Source organism: Mus caroli, unplaced genomic scaffold (assembly GCF_978045245.1).
Source record: "Mus caroli unplaced genomic scaffold, Mus_caroli_1 scaffold_10, whole genome shotgun sequence".
Classification (NCBI taxonomy): Eukaryota; Metazoa; Chordata; class Mammalia; order Rodentia; family Muridae; genus Mus; species Mus caroli.
In genome coordinates this window covers 105,103,282-105,116,250 of record NW_028227265.1, presented here as the reverse complement: position 1 = coordinate 105,116,250, position 12,969 = coordinate 105,103,282, and the positions used below count along the sequence as shown (strand labels likewise).

General features: G+C 41.0%; 1 protein-coding gene across 1 annotated transcript in view; it reads right to left on the bottom strand.

Moving 5' to 3' along the window:
* Positions 1-12,969, bottom strand: part of Adam9 (ADAM metallopeptidase domain 9) — a 67,547-nt gene that overhangs the window by 53,382 nt on the left and 1,196 nt on the right. The window contains exons 2-4 of the mRNA XM_021170458.2: positions 3,645-3,742; positions 2,253-2,311; positions 647-725 (exon numbers count right to left, since the gene is read on the bottom strand). Coding sequence (XP_021026117.1) covers positions 647-725; positions 2,253-2,311; positions 3,645-3,742 — 236 coding nt within the window. The remainder of the gene's footprint in view (positions 1-646; positions 726-2,252; positions 2,312-3,644; positions 3,743-12,969) is intronic.

Sequence of the window (12,969 nt, the reverse complement as noted above, 5' to 3'; positions counted from 1 at the left end):
AGTACAAAGTTCAAGTGAAATAATATAGTCGATGGGAATGAAGACTTTACATAAAAACTACTGCAAAAAAAAAAAAAATGTGCAATGTGTAAGTGCCAAGGGGATTATAAAACACTCCTCCTCCTGAGCAAAGCTAGAAATGTTTATGCTCCAAGAAAAGACACTGCAAGGCCAAGTTCAGCTGCCAATGGGAGACTCCAGCCCAGCTCTATCCCTGGGCACTGTGTTCCCTGATACAGAGAGGACCACACTTCTTCAGGAATGTCAGCAAAAACATCAGAACATCAGAATACATAACAACAAACAAATGTGATTTTGCTGGACATGAATAACAAAAGGAAGGTGTGCTTTTAAATACTAGTATTTTATCAGAACAGTAAAACCTTCAGTCTTCAAAAAGCGTCACCACCACCCGACTACGTCACCACCCGACTACGTCACCACCTCACCACACCACCCCATCTTTTAAATACAAATCCTAACTACTAAGTGCAGGAGAGCTACCCAGTAACGCTCAGCCTCCTCCAGAGGCTCCCTGTAAGGATGTGGAAGGTGTCCAATGGGGCGAGCAACAGGGCATCTGAGAAGAACACACTTTATATAGTTCACTTTAAATTCTCAAAGTATCAAGAAGAAAATAAATTACCTGTACGCTGGGATGGTCAGAGAGTAGGGAGCCTTCCTTGTCGTAGGTATAAACTACAAAATCATTAGGTAAAAGGTCTCTGGAAGAGGAATAAAACAAACCATTTAGATGTACCAAGTATCGACAGCCTAGGGCACAGCTCATAAGAAGTTATTCCCAGAAGAGAGGAGAGGAAATAAGTTTTAAAAAGGTTTTTATACGATCCTTTTTTTTTTTTTTTTTAGAAGAAAGAGTTACTATAAACCGAAAAGCTAATCAACAGACTCAATCAAGCCTGAACCCCAGCTGACTGATGTAAAGATGCAACTTGCTCTCTTGGCACAAAATGTCCACTGGTAACAACAGTATTCTTAACTTTTTCTGCTATAAATCACGAGAAAATAACAAATCAGGCTGCTTGACACTGTCATATTTGTATAAGAAAAGTAAGTATTTTCTATTCTTTCCTACCAAGTACTATGTAAACAAGAAATATTCACTGCTTTAACCTACTTATGAAGACAAATGGCTGCTGTCAATTGTTAAAGAAAATGTTTCCCCCCTCATGCCAAGAGAACAGTTGTGTAACCAGGGCAAAGCAAGGTTCTTCCACAGTGTTCACAGTAGCTCAGAGGTGATCTCCAGGCTTGTGGAAATCCAGGGGTTCAGGGTGCACTGTGCTTGATAAAGTTCCAAACAGTCAGAGGATGCCCAAAACCAACTGTCTGTGCTGTTCAGAGATTTGACAGACTCATGGCTTCCCCTAGGCCCACTGCTCATTCTGACGGACTTTAGCTACATGACCACTGTAGTGAAACCCTTGGTGAAATTCTCTCTGGTACCCTGAATACAGGAAGCCTTGTGGTAGCAAATCCCTTGTGACCAAGAAAAGACCCTGGAATGCTTGAACCTCTGACTCCTGAGTTTTCTTTGTCCCTGTGTGCTGTGTCTCTGTGAGGTCCTTTGGGAACAGTATTCAGAAGAGCTTATGGAATTGAGTCTTTCCAGAAGCTGACCCCATTGGGGCACTTGCAGCTATAACAGACACACAAACACACACACACACACACCACACTCTCACATACACATACCCTTCATACACACTCACATACACACTCACACTCACACACACCTTACCCCTTTACACACACACACTCACACACACCCTACCCCTTTACATACACACACCCTATCCCTTTACACACTCACATACACACACACATACCCTTCACATACACACTCTCATACACACTTACATACACATCCTTCATATACACACACACATACATACACACACTCATACACACATACATACACACCCTTCACACATATATACACACACAGATGCACACATGCGCTCACTCCTACATACTTCACTCTCCCTAAAGGTGAACCTGAAAAGAATTAAGCTCCTGCACATTTCTACAGAAGTTGCAGCCTGCTGGTCCCAGCATAAATCCTCTGGACTTCAGCTGCAGGCCTACCACTGTGCAGCAGGGTCAGCAAAAACTGAATCTGCTGATGCCACAGCTCAGGCTCCACTAAGCAACATCTAACTAGAAAAGAAATCAATATACTGTTGAGGGGAAAACATAATTAAAAGGGCAAAGTAAATGAACTTTCTTACGTGTTTCTTTCCAAGTGAATAATATGCTGTTTTCCTTGGGCCTGGATGACGTAAGAGATCTAAATGCACAGAGAAGGGGGAAAAAGCAATAATAAAACACAACCTTGTAACTTACTCTTCAACATATCATGCGAGGCAGGAAAGTTCATCCTAAATGAACACAACTTGGCACTGACTACAACTGTTTATACACTTCATTCTTACATAATAGATATGCTATCCATCTCTGGCCCTTTAATATCTGATCATGGATACTCGCCTATATGTGTGTCTACTCTTCTTTAATTTGTTTTAGATCTATTTATTTTATCTTGTGTGGGTTTCTGCAAACACCACAGCCAACAGAATGTCAACCTTCAAGAGGCAAGAAGGAAGTCTGGTTCAACATGACTGAGGAGCAGGTACTGGCTCAAACTTGCAGTTTGACACCTGGTAGTTTATTTCAGGCATATTTAAGGACAGCACGGTTTAGGAAAAGGTTTCCTGGTGATGATTAACTCAATCACACACACACACAATAAAGCTTAAGACATGACTACCTGGAAATTCTTTGTAAAGTAACATGTGACATCTTTCACGAAGATGGGTTCTATAGATAGGCTACATGTGTTATCTTAAGGGCCTACGGGAAGACCTAGTATGGTGTCAGTCATACACAGAGAAAGGTCACGAGGGAGGCCAGTAACCACCTGCACCCCCCAGCCTAAGTCTAACATTCCTGGTCTCCCCGCTGCTTATCTGTGAGCACACGGATCTCTGTGCCTCCTACCTTAGTTTACAAATATGAGCACTTTGCCAGTCTGTATGTGTACCACACATGCGTCAGGTGCCCTTGGAGTTCAGAAGAGGTCATGTACAAGGGCTTGGTCCCAAGGACATTCTTGGGAGGTACAATGGGCCTACATGTACACAGCTACAACATGGCTAACAACAGAATCAACTTCCTCCAATAAGGAAACAGCACCCAATTTCCTTATAGTTAAACCGTTTATTTTGTAATGTTTTAAACCAGCATATAAGGTATTTGCTATTAAAACTCAATTTTGAGTAAATATTCCCAAGCTTTACCATGCTATACTTGAATATTCTATCAGGAATTAAGTAAAGAGTATTCTCATTGTCAGAGTGAAGCGGCAGCCAGAGTCCCAACTCAACTGCAGAGTTCCACTCCCTTCATTCTGTTGTGTTTGAGTGTTTTGTACTTTAAAATCAGCGATACTGAAGCTCACTCTGTCGTTTCTTATTAGAATAATGTCCTCTGGACACCAATGCCATAAGATGACGCATATAGGAATTACTCCCCACACAGACCACTGTGCAAGAACCACCTTTCATTAAGAAAACAACTGCAACTTAAGTATATCCGTTCATAGTTCTCAAGAGATGACTTACCTGCTGAGAACTGGGCCTCAGAGCTTCCCTTCTTTCTCTAGTTAATCTCCAAGGAGTAATAATTTCATAAGAAGAAAGATGGACAGTCTGCTCCAAGTCTGCAGCAAAAAGAACAGCAATAAAGCAAAGTGAGCCTCCACAGTATCAAAATACTGGAAATAAAAACAGAGTGTTCAGATGGGAGCAATGGACATGGAATGGACACGTTAATAATCCCAGCACTTGGGAGGCAGTGGCAGGAGGCTCTTTGTGAGTTCCAGGTCAGCCTTGGTCTACACAGTGACTTTCAGGGTGGTTAGAGCTACATAATGAGACCCCCACCTTCAAACAAACCAAACAAACAAAACCTAATATTTAAATGACTGAAAAACCTACCTGATACTCATGTGATTTTTTTTATTTTCACATTTGTTATTATTATTCTATTTTACAAGTGTTTTGTCTGCATATATGTCTGTTTACTGCCATGTGCATGCATGGTACCCACAGAGGTCACAGAGGTCAGAGGAGAATGCCAGATCTACTGGAAGGGGAGCTACAGACAGTTGTGAACCACCATATGGATGTTGAGAACTGAATCTGGGTCCTTTGGAAGAGCAGTCAGTGCTCTTAGCCAATGAGCTATCTCTCTTTAGCCCCTCGAATGATGTTCATATATAATCCTCAGTAAAGATAAGGATGAAAATACTGAAAGATGCCAATCTGAACAGTGTGTGTGTGTGTTTAATATTTCAAACATTTTATATCTGTATACTCTAGCCCTTTTTCTCAAAACAAATCTTTTTGTATAAACTCTTAAGCACAAACAAAAGAACATGAGATTGGGGCTGGAGAGATGGCTCAGTGGTTAAGAGCACTGGATGTTCTTCCAAAAGTCCTGAGTTCAATTCCCAGCAACTACATGGTGGCTCATAGCCATCTATAATGGAATCAGATGCCCTCTTCTGGTGTGACTGAAGACAACTACAGTACACTCACATACACTGAAAAAAAAAATATATATATATGTATATATATATATATATATATATATATATATTGCATGGACCCTCTCTCCCTCCCTTCTATGCACCTTGAATGACACCCTAAGAGCTGGACAGAGTTGATAAGAAGGGTAAGATGCTTTTAATATCTAATAGGTCAACTCTATTATATACTAACAAGTACCAACTATCTCACCTGGAGTGACTATACCACGAGTCCATCACAAGGGCATTTTGCACAAAAACTACTGTTAAGAACTCCAGTCATGCACCCTGAGAATATAAAGTTATTAGTAAAACCAGGGGCCAGACCTGAGAGTCCAAGTCAGCACTTGGGAGGTAGATATAGACACAGGTGGATTTCTCTGAGTTCAAGGCCAGCCAGGGATACAGAGTAACACATAACAAAGCCCTATCTAAAAAAAAAAAAAAAAAAAACAAAAAGCAAAAAAACTACCACCAGGAACAATGCTGTAGTAGGATACAGTCTCCTTTCTCTTTCAGTATCGTTAGGAAGGGCATAACAATTCTTTTCTGTTGCTGTCTTTATTGTTTGTTGCTTTTGAGACAAGATCTCACTAGTTATTCAAGATGACCTTGAACTCATGACCTCCTGCCCTCAGTGGGCCAAGTGTTGAGATTACAGGAGCTCACCACCACACCCACACCCACACCCAAACCCACAGTAAAACATTCTTTCAGTGAAGTCTAACGCAGTAGATGGTCACTGGTCACCATCTACGGACCTTCAGAGCTCAGAGAAGGTCACCATCTATGGACCTTCAGAGCTCAGTGCTGAGGGAGGAGCACAGCCGCATCTTCTACTAAGGCACAAAAAAAAAAAGGAAGTTGAGGATTTCATAAGTTATAAAATTAGCACCAAATGCAATGCATGGGCCTGTTTGAATTCCTGCTAACATCAATGACCTGATGAATAACTCAGAGATAATCTGTGAAATTCAGACATTGAGCAAACATCTGATGAGCTTGGATAATAATAATAGTTAGTATTATTATTACTGTGTGTAAGATTTTGTAACTTCGTGATTCATGCTGACTATTCAATGATAAAATATGTCTAGATATATTAAAATTATACAGTGACTGAGGAAAGATATACACATAAAACAAGATTAAACCTGGACAATGAAGATACAGGAGTTTATTACTTTTTTCTATTCTTGTATATGCTTAAAAACTTCGATAATGATATAGTTAATTGGCTACCTACAGGGCATGGATGACAGAAAGACTAAACTTTTGCTGCATACAACTCTAATTACAAAATACTGTACTAGGGTTGGCAAGATGGTCCGGCTGGTAAAAGACTTGCTGCCCAGCCTGACCACCTGAGTTGACTCCTGGGACCCACACGGTAGAAGGAGAGAAATGACTTTCAAAAGTTATATTCTGACCTCCCCTGACCACACACAAATTAGTGTAATACTATTTACATATTGCAAGCTGAGACTCTAAAATATCCTAAACATATAAATAGCATGATCCAATGAACCAATCTGTTCAATATATGTCCCACGTTAAGCAGAACCAGGAAGCAGTAAGAAGTATATTTCCTACAGGATCTAAGTTGTTTTGAGCTGTATGTTGCTTCCATTTTATTACCTTTTAAGTTAAAAAAGCAGTAAGTGTTCCTTTTGTAAAACTCACGATTCCCTTCTCAAGTGCTGTACCTGATTATCTAGCACCTCTGACTTTGTTTTCCAGATGCTCAGCATCAACCGTAGAGTTGCACATGCCAAGCAAAGGCTCTATCAATGAGCGGCCTTCACTACCTCACCTCTGACACACCCCTGCCCTCTCACGCTACCGTCTTTCACTCACTTAACTACCCATGCCCCTCAGCTTTCTCACATAGCTTGATAAAGTACTGCGCTAACTTTTCCAAGTTGACACTGTATAAAAAACTCTAGCCCAGGATTTCAAAGACACCGACAGGAAAATATAATAACATAATATATACTAACAGTTTTGCATCAATCGCCTATGCATACCACTCATACCATGATCAACTATCATCCAGATACTTTGTCAATGGAGAACCATATCAGAAAATAGAAAATAAAAAAATAAAACCTTTTGAAACACAATTTACTAGACAGAAACCCCCATCATTCTAAGTTAGCTGGGGTTTGAGGCTCTTTCTTCACCTGAAATAAGCCTTTCAATGACTTCCAGTCTTCTCTAAAACACAGGTTTAGACAGTACCCTTAAACACCTCCTACTCCGTGGCAACCGGTCCCACAGCGAGCCATCACTCTAGGATTGTGGCAAGATACACACAATACCATTGTTGGGCAAGTCCTGTGTGATCAAAAGTTAGGCATATCCCAAAAAAATGTGACAAGAAGTTAGGGAACAGGAAGGTGGGGTGGATATGGGAGGGTTTGGGGGAGAATATGATAAACAAAACTTTTTAAAGCAAACTAGGATGAAGCCAGGTGTGGTAGGACACACCTGTAATCCTAGCTGGGGGGGAGGGGGGGCTGGATACAGTAAGAGCACAAGTTCAAGACCAGCCTCAGCCAAAAGGTAGTTTGAAGCCTGCCTGAGCTAACGCCCGAGCTTAAAGGGGGGAGGGGAGCACACTTCTCCAACTTCCTGATGTGACTCATTATTTCAAAGAAGTTTAAGTAATTCACTAGAGACAAGAACAAATATGCTGACAGGATCACTGTCACAGGAAAGAGGGGCTAAGCCACAGGCAAGAAAATGAAAATATTTTCATTACTAGTGAACTCACAGAGGGGAAAAAATGGAACACTTCAAAAAGACAAAATATAAGTAAGGTACTAGTGGGCAGTCAGATAGTTCAAGAGCTCTCTGGCTAAAGCAGGTCATGTGACTGCATACGGCCCTGGCCTACCAAGTGTTCTGTCTTCTAGGGAATCTAGGCAACCTTTTACCGGGATGGCTACAGGGGATAATAAAAGCTGGATACAAGAACAGAGGGTAGGTCAGGCATAGTGGTGCACACCTCTAGTCCCAGCACTGGCAGGCAGAGGCAGGGAGAGTTCTGTCAGTTCAAGGCCAGCCTGGTCTACACAGAGTTCTAGGACAGTCTGGGCCCCAGAGTGAGACCCTGGTTTTTGTTTTTGCTTGGGTTTTTTGATGTTGTTGTTGTTTTGTTTGTTCGCCTGTTTTTCTTTTAAGGTATTATGTTCACTGGTTTCCATTTTAAAAGATTTTTTTGTTGTTCTTGTTTTATAGTTTTGTTTAAAAAATGTCACAATCAGCTGTAGTTTTGGGTTTTTTTTAAGGTTTCAGAATTAAAGCACCCTGAGGGAAGATCAGTACAGGACATGCTACTCTGATACCAGCTTCTCACAAAGACTGAGGGAATCCGCCTTCTGCATCAAACCCATGCACAAAAAGCCACATACAAAGACTCTGAGAGTCATTCAAAAATAACACACACTAACTACACAGGAATCCTCATTCCTATTTTTTTTTTTCAGAATTCCTGTCTTATCTCTGGTTTCTTTCTTATCTCCTATTCACACCCTGCATGGATCTTTCTCTAATTCATGCTTCCTGTGGAGGCCAAAACATCATTTCTCTCATTTTACTGTAAAGGAAATGCTTTTAACCTTCATCACACTGGCACTGTGGGCTGGAAAATCCTCAGTTGTGGGTTATCCTGTGCATTCTGTGGGGTGCACAGTAGCACCCCTGGCTCCTACCCTCCCAAACCCAGCTAGCTCTGACAACCAGAGTGTTCCGAATGCCTGCAGTGTAGTATGCAGTACTACCTCCAATTAAAAAACAACCCTCTTGAGTGTTTTAGGAATTTTTTGCTTTTTTGTGGATGGGGGTGGGGGGGTCACAAGGGTGGGGAGGTGGACCTGGGAGGTCCTAGAAGTGAGTGTCATGGGGGCATATGTGAAAGTCCAAACAATTAATAAAGATATTATGTTGGAAAAAAAAATACTGGTAATGCTAGGAGAACTCAGGAGGCAGAGGGAGATGAAATCTGTAAGTTCAAGGCCAGCCGGTCTATATAGCAAGTTCCAGAACAGCCAGGGCTATGAAGTCAAAAGACTGTCTCAAACGTTTTGTTTTTTTAGTTAAAATTAAAACATCAAGAATAAACATTCACAATAAAAGTAAAGACCTTAATAAACTGTGGTGCATACAAACTTTGATATTAGAATTTGAGAGAATAAGTATACTGTTTGTTAATATAGCAACACAAGGGGACACAAACTGAAGAAAAACCAAAGATGACCCAGAAACTTACTCTGAGACTTAGGAAATGAAAGGGTGTTAGCAGTTCTTCACTCCCCAGACTCTCTGGGTCCTTTTATGCATTTCCAAGGAAGTCTAAGCAACTGTGGTAGAGAGAAATATCTTTTAAAGAATTCTGCCTAATTACAAGACAAACAAACGGGAGTGCCAGGCCAGGGTGAGCCTTTCTTCTTTCCTTCCTGCTTATTACCTAGACAAATAGCCACCTTCACGTACTTTCTCTATAGAAGATAAACCTTCCACATTCAGGCTGAGTGAGATAATCCTTTGCCTCAAGTACTGAAGGGAAATGACTGTAATTAGACCCTAACTGCTATTGCCAACTATGTATCCTCACCTAGTCACAGGACCAATCCCAAATAAATGTATTTCCGCTACTACCTCCTTCAAGCCCAGGGTTTGATGTAATTTCTGCTACTGTGTTGTATATTGTTACATGTCTTAAGACTTATGCATCTTTATTTATACATCTTTTAAAAAAAGAACGTTCATTCTGAGTTATATAGCAGAGATCCTATCTCCAAATAAAAAACAAATGCTATTTGTGTCTCACAGTACCCCATTGGGAAAAACTCCAACCATTTAGAAAATGTAATGCCCTTAAGAATTTAAGTTCCTCCAGAAAGGAATTTAAAGTGCTGAGAAAAGAGGGAGCTACTTCCTATGAATATGTAAGCACTTGATAAAATGTATCCTCAGTCAATAGCCACAGTGCTCCCCACACATACAGAGAGACAGAGAAAGACAGCAAAATGTATCCTCAGTCAATAGCCATAGACACACAGAGAGAGGGAGAAAGAGACAGACAGAGACAGAGAGAAAATGTAGCTTCAGCCAATAGCCACAGACACACAGAGAGAAACAGAGAAAATGTATCCTCAGCCAATAGCCACTGACAGACAGACTGACAGACCAGTCAATAGCCACACAGAAAGAGAGAGAGAGAGAGAGAGACTGACTTACAGTGAACCTGCCTTTTCAAATTAACATTTTTTTCCACAAATCTGCAGGGCCCTCAAACATTTTTATCAGTAACACCAAGCTCTCCTCTCCAAAGTAGGATTGGAGGTTTTAGGTCAAGTGTAATTGTGACACATCTGACTGTGCCACGCAGGTTTATAAGCAGTGGGCTCTGCCTGCCTGGGGTTCTACCAAAAGGAAAGGGAAAAGTCATGCTTATGTGAGTTAAACTATGAAAAAAATCTCATTACAGGAACAATGTTATGAAAGGGAAAAGAAAAGCCTATTTAGAACTTCCTACTAAGTAAGTTCCAATAAAAGCAACAAATCCAAACGTGACAGCATAGCTAAGCACTGAGCACTAGCTCTCAGAGGGCAGAGGCAGGCAGAGCTCTTGTGAGTTGGAAGCCAGCCAGGGGTAGAAAAAGAAACCTTGTATCAAAAAGGAAAAGGAAGGAAATGGGGAGGGAGGGTGAAGAGAGGGAAGGGGAGGCAGAGAAGAGTGTGGTGACTGAACAAGTCACATGAATTCCTCAAGCTTACTTATTCTGTTTTTAATAATATCTATCTTGGGGGTTGCCATACAAAGTAACAAGTTTCATCTTGGCATCCTCATAAATGTCATTACAGCTTGTGCTCATCCACTCCTGTCCTCCTTTCTTACTCTTAAAAGATGGATGGCAAGACAGGAAGTTGGGAGAGCAGGGAGGCAGATGAATCTGGGCGGGGTTTGGGGATCACATGAGGGTAGAGATAGTCAAAATACACTTGTCTGAAATTCTCAAAAATTAAAAATGCCACAGTGTCCCATATATGATCACCTTGAGGAAATTGATCGACTAAAACGGATCCCATCTCGCATCACAAAATGAAAATTATCTCTGAGCACACAAACCAGGCAGGGCGATCCAGCCTTAGCTGGGTCCACTTCAGACCCTTCAAAGATGACAGTAAGGACAGTTGTTGCAGTGCTAGCAAGGGCTAGAGTCACTCCAAGGCACTAAGGTATACACAGTGCTAGGTTAACAAGGAAGAGGAAATATCATGAGGTTAACTAAGTCCCATCTTTATGTGTCTCACTTCATGTTACCCCTTAGGAAATCATCTGAAACCTTCTACAGTAAACCATCATATTTAATAACATATAAATAAATATACGCCAGACATGGTGGGACACACTGTTAATCCCAGCACTCGAGAGGCAGAGGCAGGCCAGCCTGGTCTACATAGTAAGTTTCAGGGCAGCCGGAGATACATAGTGAGACGCTCTCTTGAAAAAGCAAAACAAGCAAAAGAAGAACAGATTTGAAACCAAATTTGGGGAAAACAAAATATAAAACTAGTTTTCAAAGACCAGAAATTTTGTACCTATCAACTAGGTATGTTTTCACTTACTACTTAGAAGTTTGGAAACCAAAATGTCTTTAAGGCAACATTTTCTTTTATAACATGGATACATCCATTTTAATCTGTTCTTTCCAAAATACAAAATTAGCTTAGATGTTCAGCAACAGAGAAAGGAATAGAGAAAAAGGAGTACATACGCACAGGGGAATTCCATTCAGTCACCAAGAACAAAATGTACCCACAGAGCCGGGCGTGATGGCGCACGCCTTTAATCCCAGCACTCGGGAGGCAGAGGCAGGCGGATTTCTGAGTTCGAGGCCAGCCTGGTCTACAAAGTGAGTGCCAGGACAGCCAGGGCTACACAGAGAAACCCTGTCTCGAAAAACCAAAAAAAAAAATGTACCCTCAGCAGGAAACCGGGTAGTAGCACTGGCAGCTACCATGTCAACTGAAATGTATTTTCTCTCACATATATGTGACATAAAAGTAGAGACAGGACGATGGGAGGGAGAACACAAGAAGAGAATGAGCTAAGTGAAAAAGTACCATGATAAACCCACATGACACTGTCCTAAGGAAACCCATGATCTTATATACTGATTTTAAAATTAATTTTAAAAATCTGCAGCCATATGAAGATGAGGTTGGTATGGACCTAAGTTCCTACGATTATATCTACTTCATTTTCCAATTATTCACCACGAGTGAGTTTTCAAATGCATCTTCTTTAGAATAGCAGTGTTTCTAAATCATTTTTCATCTACATATTGTATTTACTATCTTATGCAAGAAAAAAACAAATCAAGAGGTTTCAAATATCTGATTTCCTTATATTTGTTGACCCCGGAGGTTTTTTGTTATTGTTGTTGTTGTTGTTTTTAATCATTTGAATCCACTACTCAGAAATTATTCTGTACTTATTCTGGCCACAAAACTACAAACAACAGTTTAAAATCCTCCTCACACCAGCTTAGCTCCCAACATGGCTAATGGGAGGATGTCCCAGTCCATGCTTTAACCATCCTGTATTCCAAAAACTCAGCTGATTTTGGAAGATCATTCCCTTCAGGAAATTTGAGTTGACTCACGGCCCCACTGCCAACACCTCAAAACCTGGCTCTGCCTCGCTCTCTCCACTCTCCTAGAGCCCAACCCCCATAGTGTATTAATCTATTAACCAAAACTCTGATGGTCACACTCCTTAGAAATCTTCATGCCCCAAACCAACCTACCGGGTGACTGTGACTCCCTAGCTTGGCACAGGTCCCATCCGTGGTGCCAGTCCACCTGGCTTTCCCTCCCAGGATCTCTTTCCACAAGCTACCTAACCACACATTAACACTCTCACCCTTTTCCAACAAGTTGTTTTCTTTCATAACCACTTACTCTTGGAGGGGGTAAAAATAAAGCTCCTTATGTTTATAATGGATCCCTCCACTCTTTTTAAGTTGAAATTCTCTCACCCTTTTAGCTCAGTTCAAAAATCACACTTTCAAAAAAGGAAAACACACACACACACACAAAACACACACAAAAAAAAAGAAACCTTCAACATCTCTCCTATATCTTAGTCGACATGGTCACCCTTTAGATCCTCCAAAAGCATCAGGAATGGGTTTACCTGGAGTCTGATGAAGGCTGGATAGATTTCCAAAGGGAATACTCATGCCTATGTGAGCAGCTGGCCCATTGCAGCAGCAATTGAAGAACACAAGGATATTCCATTCATTTTTATGCCCATGTGTAACAACAAACATATACATGTGCTA